Below are 27,270 nucleotides of genomic sequence, written 5' to 3'. Positions count from 1 at the left end.
ATGTTAGTAACGCAAAGCATGCATGATACGATGGTACCATTCAAAGAACAAAATTCCTTCCGAAACTATAGAAAGGAGTTCTCTTGACCAAAAAAAAAAAAAATTAGAGAAGTGTTCGAAAACAATAAATATGCAAGATATTATACTAGTACTTCAGAAAATTTAGGTATAGGTACCCATTAAAACATTGCATCTCAAAACAAAGGAGGCAAGCTCATTAGACAATCAGATCCAGTAGATTACCCTTGACCTAAAAAGCAAGACCCAGCGCTATTGCTTGTATTTGTAGGTAGGAAAATTCTACGGTGCACTTGGCGCACTGATGCGCCAACTATTATGACCTTTGGATGAGTAATTGGGGCATGAGAGATAATCTACACCGTTGATTGTTGATTACCGGTTAACTTGTTGCTATAGGTATAACAAAAGACAAAAATAAAAACAATTGCTCTCTCCTTCAGTCAGAGACGTTTCAAGTCGACTAGGGTTGGGTTTCTCATTTTTGTTTCTCTTCGAGTTCAATTCCTTCCACAGCAGCTCCTCTCCTCCTTCTGTGACAACGAGAAAGCGGCGACGACGAGACAGCATCAGCGACGTCATATCCTCTCCTCGATTCCTCTCTCATATCAGTTTAAGGTAAGCATCCTTTCCTTTGAATTTAGGGTTTTTTCTGTTAAATTAGGATTGTCGAATTAGGGCTTCTGAATTGAATTGGGGGTTGAGGTAGATGATTTTTCTATTAAATTAAGGCTGTCAAGGTGGTTGAGACTGTGATGGATTGATAGTTTTTTATTTTCTGGATATTTGGTGGGTTTAATTTATAAGATTCATTAATCGTTGAATATTGATATAAGTTTGGAGCTCATTGATTTGAATTTATTGGTCTTCAAAGCATTTTTTTTTTCTCTTGCTATAACTGCCCTGACAAGTTATTTACAGTGTGTGGACTTAAATTTCGACCTCCAATCTCTCACAACTCAGTTTGCTCTTTTTTTTTCCTATATATATTATATACATAGTGACTTCATGAGCTTTGTCTCATACAAAGCTTTGTTTAGGCTTATTATCAATTGTTGGATGAACATTTCATGTCTCGTTATGAAGTAATTTTCATTTTTGGGTTTTGCTTTTGGTTCCAATCTGGTGCTGAATTTTGGATTATTGGGAGGGTGTTCCTCTTGTAAATGATTGGTGTTTTTTTGTAAAAGTTTCATAGTTATTCAATTTGAGCTCTGCCTTTATGTTTCTTTTATTGTAGTTGGTCATTTCAGATTAATACTCTTTCAATACTAAATAGCCACATTTGTATGATTTAGTGTTTTGAGCTATCGCTTTTGTCTTGAAATTCTTTGGCATTAATCACTTTTTTGTCCTTAAGATGAAGCAACGTAGGACTCCTCTCTGGGTTTTTAGTTGGAATAAATGGAAAAAAGTGAAATTATTGGGAAAGCACTTTGTGTTGTTTGTAGGTTGGGAATGCTTTAGAAATCATGTGACTTTGACTTGGGCTGAACCTATAAAGAACTCAAATAACCAATTGGGCTGCAGTAGTTGTGGAAGTTGTGTAAGTTTCTAGTCTCAACTTTGTAGCCATGGTTATGATTTAGATAAGGAATATGGTCATTATATCTTGAATTTGGGAATGTTTTGATGTTTAAAGCTGATAAGTGAAGTTATGTATAATTGTTTTCTATAATAATAATAATAAAAAAAAGAGCTAATAAGTGATGAATTTTTAAATATTTGCGTTGGTTGATGAAATCTGAGGTTATATTGTAGATGGATGTAGGAAAATTCTACGGTGGGCTTGGCGCATGGATGCGCCCATTGTTATAAACCGTTGGATGAGTAGTTGGTGATGTGAAGTTATCCACACCGTTGAGTTTGTTACCGGATAAATCGGTTGTTGTAGGTAAAAAGAAAACAAAAACAAAAACTCTTCTTCAGTAGCGTTGGGTTTCTCTTTTCTCTCTCTCTTCCAGTTCGACTCCTTCCAAAATCGCTCCTCTCCTCCTTCTGTGATGACGAGACAGCGCGACGAACACAACTCCTCTCCTCTCAAGTATCTCTCTCTTTCTTCTCCCTAATTGTCTCTGTCATCTCTATATCTCATGGTCTCTCAATCTCCTTCCCAAGCTTCGTTTCAAAACCAAACCCATACCAAAAATCTCAGCCCCAATTGAAATCCCCATTTAGCTCGATCTCTGCCCTCTCTCTCTCTCTCTCTCTCTCTCTCTCGTTTCAGCCTTCACTCTCCCTCCCTCACTGGATTCTCTTTCTCTATAGCTTTGGCTTGCTCTCTCTCTCTCTCTCTTAGATACGAGCACCAAACGTGGGTGGGCACAAATTTGTGAGTGATGGCATCCTTTGAAATAGAAAGTTTAGGGTTTCAATTTTGTTAATCTGAAACCATCTTAGCCAAAAAGTTTAGTAATGGGCATCCTTATGGGCATCACTCTCCCTATGCGAAAAGATAATTTTAATTATTCAAGGTTTGAGTTTTCTAATTTATATTGTAAGTTTTAGGTTTTAATATTGGGCTATGGTCTGTGCAAGTTTTCAACTTTTTAATTTATATTTGGACCATTAATTTGGAGACAAGGTGAGGATTTCATATTAGTGTTGAACTAGATGTAGATTTGGTAATGTTAGTTTAATTTTGAGTTTACTGCTGCATTCATCAATTTTTGGTGTTTTTTTTTCTTCTTTTCCAATTGATTTTTTTATTTTTCTGAGTTGGTTCTTGTGTCTACAAGTTGCATCTTGTTTTCGTATTCGGATTCCTGAATGTGCTATGATGTCAGTCTTAAGTCTCTTTCTTTTTTTTCTTTTTTTTTTGGCTGGGCTCTGGAGTGTTGCTTTGTTTGCCTTTGTTTAGCCCGGATTCTTCTTTTTTATGTGGTTTTTTTCGCTTTTGTTTGTAGTCTTGGCCGTGTGGGATGGGTTGTGAGGATTTCTCATCCTCCTGTAGCCCCATTGATTTATGAATATAATCTTTGGAAGCTTGTTATGATTTTTTTTCTTTTTTTCTTCTTGTCAGTATTCTACTAAATGCGTGTGAAGGTTGCCTCTTTTTTGGGGTTTTAATGAAAGCTACATAACAACCAAACAATAAAAGCCTCTGTTAGTTTCTTTAGTTTCCTTTTAGTCTCTCTAATTTTTTGCTGACCTTGTGCCTTCTCTTACTGACTGACAATTGGATGTTCACTTGGTGTTGTGTTTTAGAAAGAGTGCTGTAATTTTCTATGAATTGTTTGATTTTCATTCATCATGTGTAGATCTACATAGGAAGCCCTGCTTATTACCTCTCCTCTCATGCTTACTATCCTAGGATTGTCTATCCTTCATGTATGTGAGTTTTAAATTTTCATCATTATATATGTTATTAAACATTATAGATTATTTAAGGCATCATCTATTATCTGAATTCTGCTTAGTCTTAGTTCCATGTGCATTAATTAACTCTTTAATTCATACATTTACATTTTAGCAAATTGATGTGATTAGTGTGGCTCATACCAAAAAGGCAATCTTTGTTGCTTTATATAATTATTTAGCAATTTAATTATTTCTTTGCACCTTTTGTTTACGAAGCTTTAATTTTCTTTTTCAGTCATACTATTCTTTTTGTACTATATGTTTTTTTATTTAGCTTGGCATTGTGGTCGAGATGTGGATGTGAGTTTTTTTTTGCTGAAAAGAAACCCATTGTGATTTGAGTTTTTTTTTTTTTTTTTTACAGACAAAAAACCCAATATGATTAATTTCAGTATCTTTTTTTTTCCTTTTCATGTTGGGCATATTGTTGACGTTGAAATTTTTGTGACTCATTTGAAAAGCATTAGGTATAATTTCTTAATTGTAATGATATTATGAGCTCTGACATTGAGTTCATCTTCAACTCATTTTCATCGGAATTGTTCTATTATATTGAAGTTTGGTATAATATTTAGGCATGTAATTACCAAATTGTAAGGGATTTTTTGTAGTTAGTGTACGTAACTTAAAATACAATTGGCAATCTTTTTGCATTTTCAGAATGCAATTACCAACTGACTAGTCTATTATTGCAATTAGATTATGCGACATTATATTTGTTGCCTTGCATTTTTGTAATGAAAATGCAATAGGTACTTTGATATGTCATTTTTGAATCCAATTAGCAATTGGTTGGTTAGTCCGTTTTTACAATTAGTGTATGCATATTGTCATGTTATTGGTAGCCTTTTCAATTTTGAGAATGTAAATACAATATGTGGTTTGTCAATGCAATTGACAAACAGGCAATGTCATTTGCATTCCAGTTGTGCTATTGACAAACAATTCTCATTTGCGTTCCAATAGCGCAATTGACATTATCTGTGCACAATTAATTGAAAATATAAAAACAATATGTGATTTGTCAATGCAATTGACAAACAGGTAGTGCCATTTGCATTCCAGTCATTCAATTGACAATCAAACTAGTTCTATTTGCATTCCAAGCGTGCAATTGACAATCATAGTAGTCCCATGCTTTATATGTTTATTATGAAAATACAAAAGAAAATTGAACTATGCAGTTGGACAAGTTTATTTTTCAAAATAAACATTTGAATTGATTAAGGGTAAAATAAATACAAGTTAATAGAAAGTATTAGGTCATACAGATCCACATAAATAAAGGTACAAAGCATTGGATTTTCACATATTAACTTTTATTGTTAAGCTCTTTTTTTTAAGTCAGATCTCACTTTTAAATAATGATGGGAAATTTGTCTCTTGTTTGGCAATTGCCATTGATATTAAAAAAAAAAAAAAAAAAGAGAGCATGTTTTACCATCAATTACCGAACCAATACTCATGCCCATCAACTGCCTATTTTGCTTTCGCCCAGTCCCATCAAGTTGGCAATTGATAAACAGAAAATACTTAATTGGCATTTCAATTTGCAAAAATCGACTGCTGGATTGGCAATTACGAAACCCATGGTTTTACAAGGTTTGGGAACGGTCATGTCTCAAATGCTGCAAGATGGGTCCGTAATGTTGTAAACCATTGTTTTTACAAAAATAAGGAGGAGTGTTTTTTAACGTTTTAATCACGATGCAAAATCGTGTAAAGTGCATCCATATCCTTGTAAAAAGGGAATTTACAACATTATGGATTCGGTGAACCCAAATGTTGTAATCTAAGTGCAAAAAACTCATAAATCGATACCAAAATCTTGTAACTTACGTGTTTTTGGATTCCCTTTACAACGTGGCACATTTGTATCCAAAATATTATAATATCAGTCCTTAATCTTTTAAAATCTCATGTAAATCATAATAAATAAATTAAAAATACACAAACTACACAAAAAAATTCATACGAACTCCTTATGACATTCTATAATCTCTCATGCTCCAAAAATATAATTTTGACACTTCAAAAAAAAAAATTCAAACAAAAACTCTTGTTTGTTTCTAAACAAACCAAAGCACTAGTTAGTGTTCTATGAGTCCTTAAGCTTGTAAACCCTCATATTTACTAGAATAAGGATCCAATTTTACATCTCCAAGGTCCACATTTCTACTAAAAACTTTTTTTTAATGCTAAGTCATGTCTCACTTTTCAATAATGAAGGAATGCACAAATGATTTTCAAATTTGAGAATGTCAATACAGTATGTGATTTGTAAATTCAATTGACAAACAGGTAGTGTCATTTGCATTCGTGTCTTACAATTGACAAACAAAGCAGTCTCATTTACAGTCCAATTGCGCAATTGCAAGCTATAATGGACACACATAAATAAAGTTACAAAGTATTATAGCTTCCAAGTGGCTTTATGTGTTTAATAAGGACTTGTTGTCCAAGTCCAAATAGAAAATATTCGTTTAATCATTTACGAACTTTTATAACTTTTAAATTGTACCATATATTTGGACAAGTTATAACATTTCAATTGTACCATACATTTGGACAAGTTTATTTCCCCTAAAAAATATGTGAATTAATTAAGGGTAAAATAAATACCCTTATGACATTAAGGTACCATCAGTCCTTAATCTTGTAAACCATTGTTTACTAGAATACTTGACCTGTGGGTAGTTATCTATAACTATTGTTTTATTTGGCTTGTATGTTTTCCTATTTACAGGACTTCCCAACACACTGAACATGAAACTTCACTGCAATCAATGGTACCACGCATATGAAGAGTCCTAATTTACATGACTTCTAAATCTTCTTCATGGGAAAGGGACTCACTCTTCTTCTTGGGCTTCTTAATTTGAAATTGGTTTTGATTATGTTTTCCAGTTAGGTATTGTTTTGATTTTGATTTTGGATTTGCAAGTATTCCAACTAGCAGCCCATCCACCTATCCCCACATATGATATGGGTAAAATTTTGTTTTTTCTTCAGATTTATCTCTCTGTCTTTGTCTTTCATTTTGGTGAATGGTTGGAGATTTTATTTATTTATTTTAGTGATGCATGAGGAATATATATTCATTTTGGTGAATTGTTTTTAGGTTGGGGTAAAGAATTAGGCGGCTACTTGAATTTGTAATATTTTTCATTGTATATGGAGATTTTATTATTATTATTGTATTATTATTATTATTATTATTATTATTATTATTATTATTATTATTATTATTATTATTATTATTATACATAATGACTTGAGATTTTAGATTTGTAATTATTGGTTATGTATAGTGAATGTATTGAACAATACTTTCAATTACATGAATGAAGTTTATGTTAGCTTTGATGTAGTACCATTGAGAATAAGCTTTTAAAGTAAATTTGACTGTTATATCATAGTTTATGTGCCAATTGAAAGAATCATCCCATTAGCATTGTGAATGGGCATTGTACCATAAAGTTGTATTTTCAGATTAGTGTATGTATATTGCCATGTTATTGACAGTCTTTTCAATTTTGAGAAAGTATATACAATATGTGATTTGTCAATGTAATTGACAAACAGGCAGTGCCATTTGCATTCCAGTTGTGCAATTGACAAACAAAGTAGTACTATTTGCATTCAAGTCGAGCAATTTCCATTATCTATGCATAATTAATTGAAAATGTAAATATAATATGTGATTTGTCAATGTAATTGACAAACAGGTAGTGTAATTTGCATTCTAGTAGTGCAATTGACAATCAAAGTAGTCCTATTTGCATTTCAGTCTTGCAATAATTGTTATCTTTGCACAATTATGAAACATAGAATCTCTCACTAATGATGAATCCTTCATAATTAATTGTATGTTCAAAAGGTTGTAATCCATGTGCAAAAAAACTTAGTAGAATGCATAAAAACATTGCTTAATAGTGAGTGACTGGTTAAATGGGTTGCTCCAAGTTAAAAAAAGAAAAAAAGAAAAAGAAAAGAGAAATCTAAAAAGAAAGAAGGCTTGCCTGCGACTTCTATCTCTTCCTCTTCTTGGCACAAATCTCTTTTTCTTCGCACGACTCGTGTCTCTTCTTCTCTCTCTTCTTTAGTTGGGCTTGTTAAAATGAAGGTTTGATTATTCAAGAATAGAAGAAAGGAAGGGAAGAGAGAGAGAGAGAACAGAGAGAGCAATAGAAGAAAGAAATCAAAGCTTCTGTATATTTCTCAATCATCTGAGCAGTACAATTGTAAGCTTATATATTCTTAGCTTTTGCTTACTGATTAAGCACTATTGTTGACTAGCTTTTCTGAATTTCTAACCACTTCACTATTGTTGTCTTTCTTTGTGGTAGATGTTAAGTGTTAGCTTATGTAATTTGTTTGATGCTATAGACTTATTATATAATGATGTCAAATATGATCGTGTATTGTTCTATCTCAATGGGTTCAATTAGTTAATTCCAAAGGAAGTGACCATAAGATGGAAAGGGCACTGATAGATTTCCTCACCTAAGATGAAAAGGTAATAATGTAATTGACAAACAGTTAGATCGAAAATGCAAAGGAATAATGCAATTGACAAACAGTTAATTGGAAATTGCAAACGAATAATGCAATTGACAAAAAATTCGTTGTAAATTGTTCCATAGAATTGTAAAACCCATCCGTAATCTTGTAATATTGTAATTTACAAGGATAAAGACATCTAGTACAATATTAAGGTAACTAGGGACATTAGGACAGTAAATTGAGTCCTTATACGTGTAAACACAAACGTTTACTATATTAAGGTCTTGTTTTACTCGGTTTTGGACAGTTATGTTCCATATGATTGTAAAATGCGTCCTTAATCTTGTAATATCGTAATTTACAAAGATAAAGACATGTAGTACAATATTAGGGTAAATGGGAACATTCGGAAGGTAAATTGGGTCCTTAGTATTGTAAACATGGATGTTTACAATATTAAGGTCTCGTATTACTCTATTTAGGATAGTTATGTTCCAGGAGATTGTAAAACCCATCCTTATTATGGTAATTTCGTAATTTACAAAGAGATAGACATGTATTACAATATTAAGGTAACTAGGGACATTGAGAAAGTAAATTGGGTCCTTATACGTGTAAACACAAACGTTTACTATATTAAGGTCTTGTTTTACTCCGTTTTGGACAGGTTGTTCCATATGATTGTAAAATGCATCATTAATCTTGTAATATCGTACTTTACAAATATAAAGACATGTAGTACAACATTAGGGTCAAGGGGAACATTCGGAAGGTAAATTGGGTCCTTAGTATTGTAAACATGAATGTTTACAATATTAAGGTCTCGTATTACTCTATTTAGGATAGTTATGTTCCAGGATATTGTAAAACCCATCCTTATTATGGTAATTTCGTAATTTACAAAGAGATGGACATGTATTACAATATTAAGGTAACTAGGGACATTGAGAAAGTAAATTGGGTCCTTATACGTGTAAACACAAATGTTTACTGTATTAAGGTCTTGTTTTACTCCGTTTTGGACAGGTATGTTCCATATGATTGTAAAATGCATCATTAATCTTGTAATATCGTACTTTACAAATATAAAGACATGTAGTACAACATTAGGGTCAAGGGGAACATTCGGAAGGTAAATTGGGTCCTTAGTATTGTAAACATGTATTAAGGTCTCGTATTACTCTATTTAGGATAGTTATGTTCCAGGAGATTGTAAAACCCATCCTTATTATGGTAATTTCGTAATTTACAAAGAGATGGACATGTATTACAATATTAAGGTAACTAGGGACATTGAGAAAGTAAATTGGGTCCTTATACGTGTAAACACAAACGTTTACTATATTAAGGTATTGTTTTACTCGGTTTTGGACAGTTATGTTCCATTTGATTGTAAAATGCATCCTTAATCTTGTAATATCGAAATTTACAAAAATAAAGACATGTAGTACAATATTAGGGTAAATGGGAACATTCGGATGGTAAATTGGGTCCTTATACTTGTAAACTCGGATGTTTACAATACTAAGGTCTTGTATTACTCTTTTATGGATAGTTATGTTCCAGAACATTGTAAAACCCATCCTTAATCTTGTAATATCGTAATTTACAAAGAGAAGGACGTTTAGTACAATATTAAGGTAACTATGGACATTAGGAAAGTAAATTGAGTCCTTATATGTGTAAACACAAACTTTTACTATATTAAGGTCTTGTTTTACTCGGTTTTGGACAGTTACGTTCCATTTGATTGTAAAATGCATCCTTAATCTTGTAATATAGTAATTTACAAAGATAAAGACATGTAGTACAATATTAGGGTAAATGGGAACATTCGGATGGTAAATTGGGTCCTTATACTTGTAAACTCGGATGTTTACAATACTAAGGTCTTGTATTACTCTTTTATGGATAGTTATATTCCAGAACATTGTAAAACCCATCCTTAATCTTGTAACATCGTAATTTACAAAGATAAAGACATGTAGTACAATATTAGGGTAAATAGGAACATTCCGATGATAAATTGGGTCCTTATACTTTTAAACTGGGATGTTTACAATACTATGAATTAGGTGAACCCTAATGTTGTAATCATAGTTCAAAAACTTGTAAACAGCTGCCCAAATCTTGTAACTTATAAGTTTTAGGATCCTCTTACAATGTTATGGTATTCTCATATCTAAACTACTGTAAATCACTATCCAATCATATGCCAATTGCCAAACAGGAAGGGCATAATTGCATGACCCTTATGCAATTACATTTTCAAAAAGTGGAAACTTGATAACTTGTATAACCGGTAACCAATTTTTTAAAAAATCTGGGAGCATCATAAAGGACAAATGGTGCATGGGTGCACCTGGTGCACTGTAGAAGGTGCCTTTGTAGGTATATGGCAATGACCAAGTGTAAGAAGTTCCAACTGTAAACCTCGCCTGGTGCATTATGTCTCCTTCTAGCTTCATTATTTGCAGGCCGATTTGATTTCTGAAGACATGATTTTGCATATATAGTAGGGCAGGAGAACTAGGGACTTTGTTCATCTTCTCTTGTGTTTAAATGGATCAAGCCACAATCTGTTATTGCCTTGACCAAAATAATCCTTCATCAAGTACATTTCTTCCGCAACATCATCAATGCCCTTGATTGAACGAGCTCCATTCACATCAATAGGTGAATCTGCAACAAGATCAAAACGCTGTCATCTTTGACATCAGCAAACATATACGACCATATATTAAATTGCGAAGATATCATTCAACATTTAATGGATTTACATACTTTGCTCCTCATCAAAATCAATATGCCTCCGCTTTGGATGATATGCTGGTTCTGAAAACAAGGTAAGGTATTGCTCTTTGTGATCATGATCCACGACCACGACGTTAGGACCATGATTATCAACTGCGATGGTATCTAATCCACGAGGCCTCTTCCCAACACCACTCGTTGATGCTAAAGACGAGGAAACCAATTCATCTTGGTAGTGACGATGGATATCATTGTCAACTACCATGACCTCAGCCTCACTGACATCACCAACCTGGTGGCCTAATAGGTGGACCCCAAACCTTGTAATCGACCCTGCACCGTGGTAGTAAAATATAACTTGACACATATTACCTTGTTGCAACCGCGTCGGTCCTTCCACCATGTTCTTGTTCGGATCCAATAATGGACTACAGTTGAGCCACACATGAGTTTCCTCTAACTTTATTGCATACTCAGCCCAAATATATATCTCGTTGACATGTTTTCCATTTATGAGAGTCTTGGCGCGAAACTGACAATCATGATAACTCATGAGATCGAAAACAGCACATAGAGCCAATCTTGATGTCTCCCATTCTAAATTTGGAGGAATTTCAAAACAAACTTCACATTCAGCATCGTATTCCCCTTTATTATCTGAAAAAGGATCTTCAAATACTGTTGCCTCTTTACAACAGCTAAACCACTTTGGAACTTCAGTTCCTGGAACTATAATTTCGATTGTGGAACTCTGAGAAGATACCTAGAATAGTTACAACAATCATTGACTTAAAACGTGTATATATATATATATATATATATAGAGAGAGAGAGAGAGAGAGAGAGAGAGAGACCTGATTCAACAAAATGTTTTCTGTGATGTCACTGCCACTTAGTCTAAAGCAATTAGTCAAATACAAATGCTGAAGCCCTGGTGACAGTCTAAGAAATTTTTCCAATGACGTGCAACTATTCAGGGTTACTAAAGTTAATTTTGGTGGAAGCACTTCTGGAATTTCCCGAAGCCTCTTGCAACCACACAATCTAAGGCTGAGCAAGTTGACAAATTTGCTAATGCATTCCGGAAGACTGACAAAATTGTTTCCGGAAAGATCAAGTTCTTCTAATGTGGACCAGCAATCGAGAGGCGGGAGGAAATCACTTGCTGATAAATTGCATCCTCCGAGAAAAAAGAAACGTAGCCTGGGAAGCACTAATGAGATAGAGTTGTCATTCGAAAAATTTGAGCTATTTGAAAGCAGCTGTAATTCAGTGTAGCTGGATGAAACTTCAAAGTTAACCTCATTGCCAAAAGTAAGGAGTTTTCGACACCCTTTGACACTAAGCTCACCGAGACGTTGCAATCCATATATGCGATGTAATGACACATTTGAAAGGTTCTCACAATAATCAGCTTTTAATACTTCAAGACCAGTAAGATATGCAATTGATGAAGGCAATTCTCTTATGCCACTTCCTTCCATATCCAAAATAATTAGCGATTCCATCTTGTCCTCTATTTCTGGGAAACTCTCAAGCCTTTTACAATCACATAGATATAGTCTTTCTAAGGATTTCAATCTAAGTCTTGTTCCAAACCTTGTAAGCTGAAAGCATTCTCTGAGATCCAATTCAACAAGTTTATCAAGGAATCCAACAGAACCATCGACCTCAACCAAACGTTTACACTCACTTAGATTCAAGAACTTCAAATTTGGGATTCCAGATAAGTCAATGATTTTTTCTAAGAATTGACAACCACTTAAATTTATAGATGTCAACTTTGGGAAATTCTGTGAGAAAAATACACAAAATAGGAAATGATCAACCACACGCCAAATGTGAGGAGTTTTGAACACCCGATGACACTAAGCTCAAAGAAATATATTTGAGATAATAATAGATGAAAATAATTTGAAGTGCGTACCTTAAATCCCTCTAATTGTCTGATATCACTGCAAGGCATATTGAACACAACAAGATGCCTTGCTTGAAAATTGGATGGCAATAATTGTAACTGGCATCTACCCCAATCAATGAACCTCAACTCGTTGGGTAGATATTCAACATATCCAGATAGAAATGCATTACAGTTTATGAAAATTTCAAGATTTACCATCCCGAAGAAGCTTTTTGCATTCAAGGGTATCTCATCTGGCTTGGGAAACTTCACCATGATGCCTTTAATTTTTCTTGTTCCCTGAGATGAAAAGATAATAATATTAAGAAACCAAGTCGATCTTCAAAGCAAAATGCAAGTCCATTTTGTTAAGAAATTTATTGGTTACAACAGGTACTATTTCAGATTGAACATAAGGGCATATATAATACTTACGCTATTTTCTGTTAGGACATGGTGGACATCCTCATGAAACCACAATCTACTACGCTTGCCAGGCTCAATGGGGCACTCTTCATGAACTATATCCTTACCCAATTTTTCTAGCAAGTCATGCATCAAAATCCTTTTATATTGAATAGTTATCATTGCCTTCTCAACCAGGACTTCAATACAATCTTGGGAAGCCTTGTGCTTAGAATTTAGTATTTGCATCACATAGTCCTTATCTTCACCCTTGAAGAAACACGCCATGTCTAGAAAAACTTGTTGCACTGAGTTATCTAATGCATCATAACTTTTTCGAAGTATTTTCTGTATACCTGTATAAGGTTCTCCTTCATAACCATCTAATATAGCTTGCCAACGATGTATACCTTTATTATGAAGATGGGAACCTAAAAGTGTTATAGCTAGTGGAAGGCCTTGAGCATAGGCTATTGCTCGTTTTGCGAGTTCCAAATAATCATTTGGAGGTTCATTTCTTCCAAAGGCATTCAAACTGAAAAGCTCAAGAGCTTGGTTGCCATATAACTTATGGACCTCGTATATCAACTCAATTCCATAACATTTTAGCAATCCGCTATCTTGTGTAGTTATGATGACTCTACTACCCTCACCGAACCAACCAACTCCAGCCAAGTTGTCTAATTGCTCCAATTGATTCACATCATCAAGAATTAAGAGAATCCTTTTATGCCTCAGCAATTTATGTATAATAGAGATACCTTTATCAGCACTAACAATTTTCAACTTTTTGCCACCTAGAATCTCTTGAAGAAGAGTCTCCTGTAGTTGGATTAAGCCTCCATGTTGCATTGAATTTTCTCTAACATCTCCCAAGAAACAACACCCTTCGAACTTATGAGCAATTGCATTATAAACAGCTTTCGCAATTGTTGTCTTGCCTATTCCAGATGTCCCCCATATCCCAACTATGCGGCGACCATTCCCACCAGCACATAAAAGCATTTCCACAGCTCTTACACAAGAGTGAATTCCAACTGGGTACTTCGCCACATTCAAATATGTGCGGTTCAGCACTAGGACTACAATCTCTTCAACGATGTGGTTGATAAATGTAGCTTCAGACCTACCATTTAAAAAATTTGACATATTTAAGGAATAAAATGTAAACATGCAAGCACACAAAGAACACAAGGTAGTCTATTCAGCCGACTGCCCTACTCCACTGAGTTTGGTTGGATAGTCTGCTAAAGTAATGTTCCGTTTGGATGGAGGGATTTAAAAGAAGGGATTTGGATTTCAGAATAATGCTAAATTTGCTATAAAACAAGAACGACATTAGAATGAAGGAATTTGGAATAACTAGATGTAGTGCCTTTAAAATAGATTTGAAATTGACTACATGTAAGGAATCATTTGAAATCCATTTATCTTCTTCATTTCTTTCCTGTCCAAATCCTGGCCTACATGAATTTTACTAGTCTAACAAACAAGTTTACCGTATAATTTCATCTAAATCCATGAATTTGGAATCCTTCCATCCAAATGGAATCGAATAGTTCTTCTTTTTTTGTTACATTTGTAGGAAAGACCCTGGGGGTTCAATCCTTGGTGCCAAGAAGGGGGAGGGCCACCACTGTGGTAACCCTGCTCGACGAGCCTAATAGTTCTTTAACTACAAAAACAATATTGACTAGTACGGCTTTTGGAGTATATGGGTTTTGAATCTTCTCCCCTACAGCTATTGAAAAATATCTTCGGTCTAAAGTTTTCTATTTTTATCAAAACAGTACTTTTTTGAATGCGTAACAATTAAATATAACCAAAGGAAAAAGGAGAGAAAAAATTAAACTTGAAAAAGATAGATGACCCTGAAATATAGAATCAAGCCACTAAATTAACCATATATATGTGCGCACTATAGAGGGTAGAAATATACTCTCCCGCCTTGCAAGTATATCCTTTCAAACTTGCTGCTTCTCTAAGAGCGCTCCTCCACCCTAGCACCTTCTCCGTATTATCCTTAAATCTGCAGTTCATGTCAGCAAATGCATCACCGAAACTATTTGTTTGGTTCCGTACATGCGACGGATTCACTTTGTAAAAAATGGGCCAAACTATTTGTTTCGTTGAGTTTTTGCATCGAAGGATCTCAACGAGTTCGTCCAAGCACCAGCGTGAGGATGCATAGTTTTCAGAGAATACAATGAGAGAAATCCGTGACTCTTCAATTGCTTCGAGAAGGGCTGGTGAGATTTTCTGTCCTCCTATAAGCTCACGATCAATGAAGGTGTAGATCCCCTTATCGGACAAGGCCTTGTACAAATGATCTGTAAAATTGGTGCGTGTATCCTTACCTCTAAAACTCACAAACACATCATATGTCCATGGATCATGAGTGAAAGAAGAAGAAGAAGAAGAAGAAGAAGAAGAATGTCCCTGTAGGTTGGCCATACTCAGATCAAAGACTAAGTTGTTGGTTGCAGTTGTGAATGTGATGAAGTTTAAGAGGGGGAGAGGAACTTCCAATAATTAATGCAACTTACTTCCAGTTTTCAGCTTCCTTTGGTTTCTGACGCGCACACTTGGGACTTTTGCTCAATAAATTAATATTAAGACTGGTTTGTCTTTTTCAGTTTTTGTGAACTCAATGGGCCTCACCTTTCTTCTCCCTTCTGTGCAAGGATGTGGTCCAAATTTACCTCCGTTAGATATTTCTAAGGACACCTAACTTTTCAACAACCAACAAATCCTTTCACGGTACTTAAATGCATATCTTTAGATTATGTTATCTTTACAACGACTCTTTGATATAATTTACAGGTGTTGGTGCCTAGTCCCATCCGCTACAGAAAATCAATAATGTTTGACTTTCAGTTCTGAGATGAGATCTGTAGCTTTGTGATTAATCAGTGATAGAATTCTCAGGGTTAATATGGTCTTTTTGTATGTTAGCTGAGCTGGCAAGGTTTTGTTAGGCAATTGGTTAGTTAGCTGGCAATTTGTTTTGTTAGTTAACAGCTGTTATTTGCTTAACTGGGAAGCGATTATATTAGTGGGCTTATGCTCATTCTAGGGCATGTAATTGTAAATCCAGTTTCAATAAGAAATAATAGTTCTGATTCTTTGGCATTGGGTTAAGGTTGAAGGGTTTCTATCAATCAGCATCACTTGAATGAAGCTTCTCGGTAATACTAATTAGGATGATTATCCTAAACCCACAATTAAACACAACTTAAATATGTGCTTAGCTTTCATTAAAAGAAGAAATATGTGTTTAGCTTGACCATGCTTCTTGTGAATAAATATAAATGTAGTTATAGTAAGGCAGAGTTATTGTAGTTGATAAACGCATAACCTGGGCTACAGCCCATGTCATTTTCTTTTCTCCAGCCCAAAAAATGAAAAATATTTCTTAAAATGCAACTTTTGTAACCAACATGTGTCGAACCTGTTGCATTCCCCACTAGAGGATTAGAGACTCAACTAACAATATATATTTAACATGCTCCCATATTTTTAATTATTTGGTAATAGGGTGTATTAAGTTAATTTTAGGGTTGGTTTAATGGCACCCTTTGTTTATTTATTTAACATGCTCCCATATTTATTGCTTCTCATAATTTCCATAGATTGTGTCGCTGTTGTGTTCTAATTTTTTTTTCCCGTTCCACTCATCGCTGTGATAAGTTGTTAGGGCGCTTCACCACTTTTATCAGAAATCGTCGTCTTCTGTTTTGCATCTGGTCTCCAATTTCAGGAATCGGCTTTTTGATAACTATCCGGGAGTCATGGGTGCGATGCTCTGCCCGTTGTTTGACCTCATTACCATCAATGTGAATTCTTATAAGGATTTGGTGGTCAGCTTTGTCAGCATTCTCAAGCAGGTCGCTGAGCGCAGGTTGCCTAAGTGTTGGAAAATTGGCTCGCATAAAGGATACTAATTTTTGGACTAGCGACCGGTCGCACGACATTTGCGACCGATCGTTTCTTCACAGAGTCGAAGTCTGGAGCTAAGTCGACTCGCGACCGGTCGCCAGCTATTTGCGACCGGTCGTTTTCGGGCAGAGTCGAAGTCTGGAGCGAAAATCTTCTTGCGACCGGTCGCCCAACACGTGCTGTTTCGAATTTGCACTGTTTCTCAACAGTTTCTTTAGTGTGCTATCGTTTTCTATCCACTTGCAAGAATATTTTAAGTCACTTCTGACTTAAATGAAAGGTGGCAAGTTGCTGGGAAGCAAGGAGAGCAAATTAAGGAAAGATGTTGGCTTGTTTCAAGGTGTTCCTACCTTTATTGGGTAGCTGAACTTGTAGTTGTCATTATCAAGCCCTTTGCCTGCCCAAGGTGTGATCTAATTCAGTAAAACAAGGGCAGAACGTGGGAAGATGTGATGAGGCTTTTCTCAAGTGCAAGGGGTTGTGTATTTGAGAAAGAGATGAAGCAAGACAGCATTGTTAGAGGCAAAGTAGCTGGAACTAGTGAGTCAAGTAGAAGAGAGAGTTCTCAATTGTATCAAGGTGTTGAGCAAGGGTGTGAGAGAAACAGATTGTGAGGGTAGTGTTCTAAGGGGGTTTTCAGTTGTAAACCAAAGCTGTAACCTATCTTCATTAGTGAAATTTCTCAAGGGGATCACCAAGAGGATGTAGGCAAAATTTGCTGAACCTCTATAAACACTTGTGTCATTTGTGCTTGGTTATTTTCTGTGTGTTTGTGTAAGACTCATCCATCATTGAGTTTTGTCCAAAGTCCATCAACAACAAGGTCTAAAGGGGAGTGAATTGGTTTTAATTCACAACAAGTGGTATCAGAGCTGTGGTTGGCAGCTGTGCTAGTTCTTCTTTTGGAGTGCTAGTGTGTTGAAGATGGCAAGTGACAAGGAAGTTGATAGTGGTGGCAGTTCACAGCAGTTGAAACAACCACAAGCAACAAGCATGAAGGTGGAGTTGAAGCCTTTCACAGGGAAGGAGAACTTCACACTTTGGCAACGAAGGATGAAGTCAGCCCTTACACAACAAAATCTCCATGTTGTGTTAGTTGGCAAGGAGAAGAAGCCAACTAGCATGACAGATGATGAATGGGGAGTGCTTGACGAATTAGCTAGAGGAGCCATCGAAAACTACCTCTCCGATGATGTGCTCATCAATGTGATGAAGGATACGGCGAAGCAAACATGGGAGAAGCTCGAAGAGATGTTTGCAGGGAAGTCGTTGTCCAACAAACTCTTCCTCAAGGAAGAACTCCTAAATCTTAAGATGGAGGAGGGAGGAAATCTAATGGAACATCTAAGTAGTTTCAATAGATGTGTTGTTGATTTGCAGAGAATGGAAGTTAATTATAGTACGGAGGATAAGGCTCTTATGTTGTTGACATCCTTACCTCCGTCCTATAAGCACTTCCGAACCACTCTTATATTCGGGAAGGTTACTCTGGATTTTGAGCCTGTGGTGCAAGACATCATGACACACCATAGGATGGCTCAACGTTCGGGAGAAAACTCTCAAGGTGAAGGTCTAGTTGCAAAGACCGGAGAGAGAGGCCGTTCAAAGAAGCGTGAAGGCAAGAAAGGCAACAGAGGAAGGTCCAAATCCAAGGCGAAAGACGGTTGTTTCGAATGTGGGTCAAAGGAGCATTGGAAAAAGAATTGCCCCATATGGAAGGAGAAGAAGAGCAAAGGGAAGAATGCAGCAAACACAGCCGAAGAAGTCACTGAAAGTGATGGTGAGCTTTTATGTGTGAGTAGCAATGTTAAAATAAATGCATTGGCTAATTCTTCAAGTTGTTCCTCTTCCGATTGGATTTTGGATTCCGGATGCTCATACCATATGTGCTCAAACAAGGAGTGGTTTGACACGTATGAGAAAGAAGAAGGTGGCGAAGTTATGATGGGGGATGGCTCAATTTGTAGAGTCAAAGGCACCGGTACAATCAAGATGAAGATGCATGATGGGGCTGTTAGGACGCTTGGAATGGTAAGGCACATTCCAAAGTTGCGTAAGAATCTCATTTCCCTTGGAACTCTTGATAAGAATGGTTATTCATTTAAAGCAAATGGAGGGAACACTATGCCAAAAAAGGGCTTTAGCAACGGATAAAATCCGTTGCCTATTACACATAAATACCGTGGTATTGGTGACTGTTGCCTATTCCTATGTAATAGGCAACGGATATTCTCCGTCGCTGTTTATTACTTACTACATCGGATATCAAGAAAACTCCGATGCCTAAATGATTTCCGGGTGCCAAAAAAAGGTTGACTTCTGACGCCTAAACCCGAAACAGCATCAGTACTTTCAAAAGGGATGAGACTAAAGAGTTCTAACATCATCAGTAGTTTTAAAAGGGGTGATGCTAAAGAGGTCTAACAGCATCAGTGATATCTACTATGCTGATGCATATTATCAATTACAACATCGTAGAAACAAATAATGGTGTTGTGAATTATGTTATACATCATCGCTTTTTTTATTTTGCGGACGTGAAAAGCCTCGAATAGTGCTGGTGGTTACATAAATGCTGATGCTACTTCTCGTTTTAGGCATCAGTGATAATAGATGTCTGGTTGTTGTTTTTATCTTTCAACTTCAGTTATTTTTGAAAAACTGAAGTTGTTATAAACAATAGGCATCATTTATGTAAGGAAAGGGTAGGTATTTTGCTTGTTTCACATCACACTTTACTTAGTTACTGTAATAGTATTTAAGAAAGGCCTCATTTCCAAATCATGTTGTGTTGCCATTGCTCATAAAAAAAACATTATATCAACAGTAATTTAAATATATCCATAATTGTCTATATATATAAGCAAAATACTTGAATGATCCATACTTGTCACATCCAAATCACAAATTTACCAGCCCTACACCACAAATTATCCATACTTGTCTATGCATAAGCAAAATACTAGCTAGAAAGACATGTAAAATGAAGGAATGTTTAGCTTAATCAAAAAGCCATTCTAGGACATGACTTGCCAATTCTTCTCGCACCTCATCCAATTCCATTTGGGTGTACGTGTCCTTCTTTCTAGCTCTATACTGGAAAAAAAAAAAACACATAGAATGTAAACACAAAATATGAACATAAGCTTAAACAGTGCAAGGTACTAAATTTGCATAAGACATGTTGTCACTTCAAATGAACCAATATGCAAATTTACGAAATCATATTGGTGAACAAGAAAATCTAATTTGTCAATCAATCTAATTAGATAACAAGAAGTCATTAATTGGATCCCACTTCATGTTTAAACTAGCAATTAAATGATCATGTGATGGGGTAGAGAGTTGGACAAGCACAGCTAGCATTTTTTCTCAATTGACACAGACCTAACTACCAAAAAAACAGAGGCACATTGCTGTGAAAAAAAATTACACAAGGTTCATATTAACACAGACCTAACTACCAAAAAAACAGAAGTTGCAAATTTCCTTAAGTACCTTATTTCGAAATTCAAGGGAGGAATCTTTACAAATGTCCTTCATGTATCTCATCACAAAATACCCACATGACTTGCCATCGCTTTGTTTAGGAGCACCCTACATTTTTACACAACAATTCAGCATTTAGTTAGTTAGGTTCCTTAAAATTAATCTTACAATGTTTGTGAAATACAAGCATACCGAAAGCATAATCCACATTGGTAATTTACGAGGTCGTCTCCCAATTTGCGCATTGAAAGCTTTGATCCCACTTTAACAGATAAATAACACTTGTTATAGACCGTAAGCCAAATGCAAAAAATTTACATATTAAGGAAATAACTAAGAGAGACGGACTTACTCATTTACAACAGTTTTCCATGCATCATGAGGGTGACGAGCCCCAAGAGGATCCATGACATACACATTATCTTTGTCCTCATCAATTATTGTTAGGATCCAATGTCCCCTAATGTTAATTCAAAACATATTAGTAATACTCAAACATTCCTTGTAAAAAAAAAAAAAAAAAAACCACTTTACTTACCCAGGATTATATGGAATCAAAAAGATGCTGTCAATGCTCGTTTGTTTCAAACATTTCGTAATGTATTCCGACCTCAAATTCCCATCTCTTGGATCATGTGCGGTACGTGCTGGGTCCATAAATCCAATCACTTGATCCCTTTGTTGGCTTTTTACCAAGCGAAACAAATAGCTGCCAACCATTTTCCATAGTTACTAACTAAATGAGACACAAGATTAATAGCCAATATGAGAAACAGAAAATTATAAAACATCAAAATTATAAAACATCAAGTTACTATTACCTAATATAAGCAGTTATTATAGATTGTCCTATTTCTCTCATTTCAGCGAACGCGATAACTTGTTCTTGAAAGATGTATACCATCTTTTTCACACCAAATATGTCCTCATCAATATTTGTGGAGATAGTCTGACCTTTGGACATCACTTGATGTGCGTATGCATATAAAACCTTGCAAGACTTTGGCATTGTTGGTGATATAGTCTTGAATAAAGTCTTCGCTAATTTTTCCTTTGTAGTTTCCCTCTTCTTCTACAATTATTGCATAAAGCAGAAGGTTATGTATATAAATATATACAATTACATACATATTAGTTAGAAAAGAAGTTTACCACTTTATCATCAAAGACAATAAGATCTTGAGGCCAAGCTACTTGCGACCCAATGGCATCCCCAACCGTTTCTAACACTCCTTTCACAGGAATTGGTAGTGGAGAATCTCCCTGTAGTGCACAATTCACAGCTACTCTTATGTTCCCCTCTCCCAAAGGAACATTATGAACCAGCTGGTTTGGCACATTAATCTCAACTATTGTGCCACTTGCAACAAGGTTTGCCTTTTCGCCGAAAGCCATTTTGCATTTTTTCCCCTAATATGCATATAAAAGACAAGTCACAAATATAATACAAACTAAACATATCAATTTCAGCAAGCATTTATATCAATTAAGTAGAAGATGGAGTCAAAGAAAGAGATTGTAGAGGCCTAGGAAAAAATCAGAGGCCTAGGAAGATGGTCCAACAGTTTCTTCTCTTACACTTACCAAGTCTTCGGCCACTCCAACATACCCTTTACGGCCTGATTTGTGATGATATTTACATTTACTTTGCCTTTCCTTTTGGGCTTCATGGATTTCCTACATTATAAGTATAAGACCAGAAGTTTATATGTCATATTTATCCAAAAAAAATCATTGTTTTAAATGAAAAACAGCAAGTTTGTATGTCAGTATACCTGCCATTCAGTACTTAATCTTGAGGTTACAAAAGTTTGCCAATCCGATAACTCAATGAAGTCATACATGTCAGGAGGCTGCTTCAATGCTTGTTGGTCATTTCTATATGGTAGTATGTGGTACCTCGTTAAGTTAGACTTGAATTGCCTCCACTTGCTACAAGCTGATTGCAATATCCCCGTTTTGCTTTCGGGTGGAAATTCAAATACTGCCTGCATAAAATAAATAAAGATGTTCAGTTTAGGCAAATTACAATAGAAAACTAAAAAAAATCTGTAAAAGCATCAACTAAGGAGTATTACCGTAATTTCTGTCCACACTTTCTCTTTCAATTGGTCATCCACATCACTCCAAGCATTGATGGTAATGGGGATAAAGGTTCGAGCTACTACACCGGTGTATGAAGCCAATTGTTTACCCGCCTGACCACTTGCTTCTCCTTTGGAGTTAAACAGAACTTTTACCATTTTCCCTTTACGTTTCTTTATTTGAATTTGATTCATTTCTGTTGGACCACGCTTCCTTTTACCTTCACTATTTGATGTACTAGTTGTTTGTGATGTACTCCCTTCATTTGATTCAGCCATATCTGCATAAAAGAAGAACATTAGAATACGCATATAACAAAATAAATTATGTAAATTGACAATACACACAAAAGATAATACACATAATAGATTTAATGAAAATTCTCACATAAAAAACCAACATCTATGCTTGTTTTTTTCTATTAGTGACCCATATCCCCTCGCAATCTGTTCGCATATACTTCGCCTCACCCTCACCAATATCATATTTAAATTCTTCTACTGCTGGCAGTCCATTAGTAAAGGATTGGTGCTCAAGTACGGCATCCTCTAACTCATCACCATGAATATAAACTCTATTCGGCATTGGAAGTACAATTGACCAACCATCAGTTTCAGGGTCATCAACGTAAAATACTTGCCTCACTTGAGTGGCCATAACAAATTCATCCTTTCGATAACCTTTTCGATTAAGGTTCACCATAGTCAACCCACTATCCTCGGCATATTTGACACCTTTCTCATTCTCTACCCATGCACACTTAAATAAAGGAACTTGAAACTGATTATAATTAAGCTCCCATATTTCTTCGATAACCCCATAGAATATCATGTTTGAAACAACTGGATTTTTATCCTTTGCACTTGAAACTTGCATAGTACTTGCCACCAAGCAAACCCCACTATTTTGGACAGCACGTTCATTGTCACGTGCCTTAGTGTGGTAACGGTACCCATCTATGGCATAACCGTTATATTTCAAAACTCCCTTACGTGGTCCATGAGCTAGCCACTTAACAATGTTTGTCACTCCATTCAAATTCATAGTTAATTGACCAGCAACCTGAAATTATAAAAGATAATTAAAATCTGTTTGAGGTACCAATCCTTGCTTCTTCTATCTTCATGCATCCAAGATTTATCCATATCCCTTTAACCAATCCATTTCATAAACACAAAAAATATTATAAACAACTTGAGTTCACATTTCAAATAATGAGGGAAGCTGCCTATTATATGAGAGCATCTCAAGTTGCTTTAATATTGCAAATAAAAAACAAATATGGCCAAACAATATATAAATTGAACCCTAACTAAATGAGTGTTTTAATGATGCATATCCAGTTTATCCTATAGCTAGCATTTAGAGTACTTCACAACAAAAAAAACAAAAAAAAAAAACCCAAATTCAAGCATGGCATGAAAAATTGCAAGAACTTGTAAATTTTGATGAAATACAAGTGTACTTACAGCAGTCAAAAGATCAGCAGTTGCAGGAACAGATTTGACAACCCTGCAAATTAAGGCAAATACAAATTAACATATTATTTACAAAGTAAACACAGAAATTAAGGCAACTTGGACTAGAAAACTGTACAATATTATTTACAAAGTAAACACAGAAATTGAAACTTGGTAAAAATAAAAATAAAAAGCTAATCTACTAATAGAAGTTACAGACACCTTCAGGTGTATTGAACATGTAAGGAATGTTTAAAAACCGACCTTAAATTTGCAACTTCCAACAAACTACCCAAACTGATAAATGTTCTATCTTAGATAAAAGAACAATTCAAAACCTAAACTGACAAATTACACTTAGAAAATAGCAAAACCACTGATGCTGGCAATTTGTGACGTCAATTCAGTTCCCATTGCATAGTTAATGAGCTTTGCAACGGTTCACCTGTCTTTCTCATATGAGAGTTGTAGGAATTTTGTTTGATGAATTACATAAATGGTCAATACCAAGCCAAGCTCTACGTATTTTACTAACTTGATGAATTTGAAAAAAAACCCAATTATGTTTATAGCTTAGACTGAAAGCAAACACCTATCAAAAACTAAAATTCCCAAAACTCAATTCTACATGAAAATACAAAAGCCACGGAATCAAATTATCAAATAAACCAAGCCACCGAATCAGATTAAACCATCAAGCAGGTTCCAAGATAATCAATCACAAATTTAGCAACATAACACAACAAAAAGCTATAAAAAAATATTTAAAATAATTAATCTGGTGCTGTTTACTAAAATTTGAAGATTTTCCTAGTATTGAGAGAAAGAATGTTTAACCTTAAATTTTAGTTGTGAAGAGAGAAGAAAAGCTTACCTGAAGAGGAGGTGTGGGGTGTGGTCAAAACCCTAACTTTTGGGGGAAAGGGAAATGTGCTTCGAACTGATAGATGAAATCACACAACTGTCAACTTAAACTTCCGTCTGAGTGTCTGGGCTTGAGAAATTGCGTGAGCTGGCTTGAGAATCGTCGAATGGAAGAATGATTCTCACTGTGAATCGTAATGGTTGAGCATCTGAGGGTTTTAGCAAGAATGGGGCAGTGATGGAGGAGATCGAGAGTTTCAGAGGGATTGAAGGAGAGTTTTGTTTAGGAGATGAATTTTTAGGGAATAGTTTCAGAGTGAGTGAAAAAATTGAGAGGGAGTTAGAAGAATTGGGGCTAGAGTTTGAGAGGGAGCTGAAGTTTCAGAGAGAGTTTGCGAGGGAGAGTAAAAATTTTGGGTTAGGGCGTTGACTCAGACTTTAGGCATCAGAGGTATATTACCAAAAAATGACCCTCTTAAAAATAAAATAAAAACTAATCACTTTAGGCATCTATATTTATGTAGATGATGCTAAAGGGGAATAAAGCCATCGTCATAAATAAACAAAAATGCGCGCTGATGTCTTTACACCTATTTAGTATCGTTATTTTCGAAATTGATGCCTAATCTGCTAATAGCATCGATTTCACTCTCTACCGATGCCTATCTAGTGTTGCTGTAAGTGAAATTTGACATAGTGGAAACTCATAATCTCAAAAGGTTCACTTGTGGTTATGAAGGGAGAAGTTCAACCTAATTGCCTATATAAATTGTGTGGTACAACAATTACAGGTGGAGTAGCTGTATCCACAAGCAAGGACTCGGAGGATGAAACTCAGCTTTGGCATTTGAGGCTAGGGCACATGAGTGAGAGGGGTATGCAAGAACTACATAACAGAAAGTTGTTGAAAGGTGTTCAAAGTTGCAAGCTTGAGTTCTGCAAATATTGTACCATGGGAAAGCAATCAAAGGTGGCTTTCAAGCAGCGAAACAAAGAGGAAGAAAGCACGGGTGTGCTAGACTATATTCACACGGATGTATGGGGGCCATCACCGGTTAAATCAAAGGGTGGAGCTCGCTATTTCGTGACTTTCTTGGATGATTTTTCAAGGAAGGTGTGGGTCTATTTCATGAAGGAGAAATCCGAAGTCTTCACCAAGTTCAAGGAGTGGAAGGCGGAAGTAGAGAACCTAACCGGAAGAAAGATCAAGATCCTAAGGAGTGACAATGGTGGTGAATATAAAGACAGCAAGTTCCTTGAGTTTTGTAAAAATGAAGGCATTAAGAGGCACTTTACCGTGAAGAAGACGCCCCAACAAAATGGAGCTGCGGAAAGGATGAATAGAACTCTCATGGAGCGTGAGAGATGTATGAGGATTCATGCAGGATTGCCCGAGTCATTTTGGGCGGAGTCAGTTAACCACGCTGCCTATTTGGTTAACCGATCGCCTTTTAAAAATCTTGAGTTCAAATGTGCAGAGGAGGTATGGTCTAATAAGTCAATTGATTATTCAAATCTGAAGGTGTTTGGATGCAGTGCATATGCACTTATTCCTAGTGATGAAAGGTCCAAGTTGAAGCCAAAGTCTCTTGAATGCATTTTCATCGGATTTGAGAGCGGTGTGAAGGGCTACAAGCTATGGGATCCAGTGAACCAAAAGAAGATACTCAGCAGGGATGTTGTGTTTGATGAGAAGACCATGCCTATGAACAAAGTCAAGAATTCAGAGGCAAAGGAGGATGTTGTTGAGAGAGAAACAACCATTGTGTAAGGTTCTTATTTGAACCAATATTGTATTTTGGCTCTTCTCTTAAACCAACAAAACCCTTGTAATATTAATTAGATTCTAGGTTAGAATCAGTGTGGGTTGAAGGGCTTCCAAGTCTCCTCGTTGCAGATCAAAAGGTATAATCATTTGCATTGCACACATGGATTAATCCATATTCACTTGGATTGATCCAACGTACATTCATGCTGCTGTCTGTTCTTTGTATTAATACATTCTATGAATGTATTAATCCATGTTGCGTCTGTTTTCAAGCTGTTGGCAGATTTCTTTATTCATTCCTTGTTGAATGTTTCCTCCTTAGCCCAACGGGTGTGTGTGTGGAGTTTGGTTAATTTGTGTGTGGAGACATAATATATTATAACATAATATATTGTAGGGAGCATGTCTTTTGTTTATTTAATTAACCCTTACTCTTGCTTCTTACAAAATGTTTTCTTGTCTCCACCTTTTTAAAGTGATGGGATGTTGTTATATTGATTCTTCTCTTTGTTCAATTACCTTGTGCGGCTCCTCTTGGTTTTAAAGAAACACACCCATGCTTTTTATATCATTGTGTTGAAGAGTCCATGTGCATGTGTTTCTAACAAAAGCATGGGATGATTATTACATTTCTTTCCCATGCTTATTTCTTGAAGAATCCAACGGCTCTTTGCTCAAACACTCCCATGTTTTCTTTATTCCTCTCCATACCTTGTCTGCCC

At 35.7% G+C, this 27,270-nt stretch overlaps 3 protein-coding genes and 1 long non-coding RNA gene across 5 annotated transcripts; 1 reads left to right on the top strand and 3 right to left on the bottom strand.

Moving 5' to 3' along the window:
* Nucleotides 1–151: 151 nt before the first annotated feature.
* LOC148296454 (uncharacterized) lies at nt 152–10,345 on the top strand. Its single transcript, XR_015833802.1, has 2 exons — nt 152–289; nt 10,276–10,345. It is a non-coding gene; the product is annotated as an uncharacterized LOC148296454 (long non-coding RNA).
* Nucleotides 9,904–15,635, bottom strand: LOC110745153 (TMV resistance protein N-like). 2 transcript variants are annotated; one of them, XM_088248909.1, is made up of 6 exons: nt 14,883–15,632; nt 12,974–14,069; nt 12,566–12,838; nt 11,493–12,431; nt 10,669–11,401; nt 9,904–10,566 (listed from the first exon to the last, which is right to left on the bottom strand). In XM_088248909.1, the coding sequence occupies exons 1-6, from the start codon at nt 15,395–15,397 to the stop codon at nt 10,427–10,429; spliced, it is 3,696 nt and encodes a 1,231-aa protein (XP_088105035.1). In that variant the 5' UTR covers nt 15,398–15,632; the 3' UTR covers nt 9,904–10,426. The 2 variants fall into 2 exon arrangements, with proteins under 2 accessions (XP_088105035.1, XP_088105036.1); XM_088248910.1 differs by having other exon boundaries at nt 10,446–10,585; nt 14,883–15,635.
* A 4,247-nt stretch (nt 15,636–19,882) lies between these two features.
* On the bottom strand, nt 19,883–21,766 carry LOC148296453 (uncharacterized). The gene is made up of 7 exons (XM_088248530.1): nt 21,524–21,766; nt 21,193–21,443; nt 20,982–21,080; nt 20,724–20,831; nt 20,564–20,633; nt 20,381–20,479; nt 19,883–19,978 (listed from the first exon to the last, which is right to left on the bottom strand). The coding sequence occupies exons 1-7, from the start codon at nt 21,764–21,766 to the stop codon at nt 19,883–19,885; spliced, it is 966 nt and encodes a 321-aa protein (XP_088104656.1).
* Nucleotides 21,767–21,916: 150 nt separating this feature from the next.
* LOC148296452 (uncharacterized) lies at nt 21,917–22,650 on the bottom strand. Its single transcript, XM_088248529.1, has 3 exons — nt 22,450–22,650; nt 22,147–22,359; nt 21,917–22,048 (listed from the first exon to the last, which is right to left on the bottom strand). The coding sequence occupies exons 1-3, from the start codon at nt 22,648–22,650 to the stop codon at nt 21,917–21,919; spliced, it is 546 nt and encodes a 181-aa protein (XP_088104655.1).
* Between the last annotated feature and the right edge of the window lie 4,620 nt (nt 22,651–27,270).

The sequence above is a fragment of the Prunus avium genome, chromosome 2 (genome assembly GCF_965620075.1).
Source record: "Prunus avium chromosome 2, drPruAviu1.hap1.1, whole genome shotgun sequence".
In the NCBI taxonomy this organism is placed as follows: domain Eukaryota; kingdom Viridiplantae; phylum Streptophyta; class Magnoliopsida; order Rosales; family Rosaceae; genus Prunus; species Prunus avium.
This window is presented reverse-complemented; position numbering and strand designations above follow the sequence as displayed.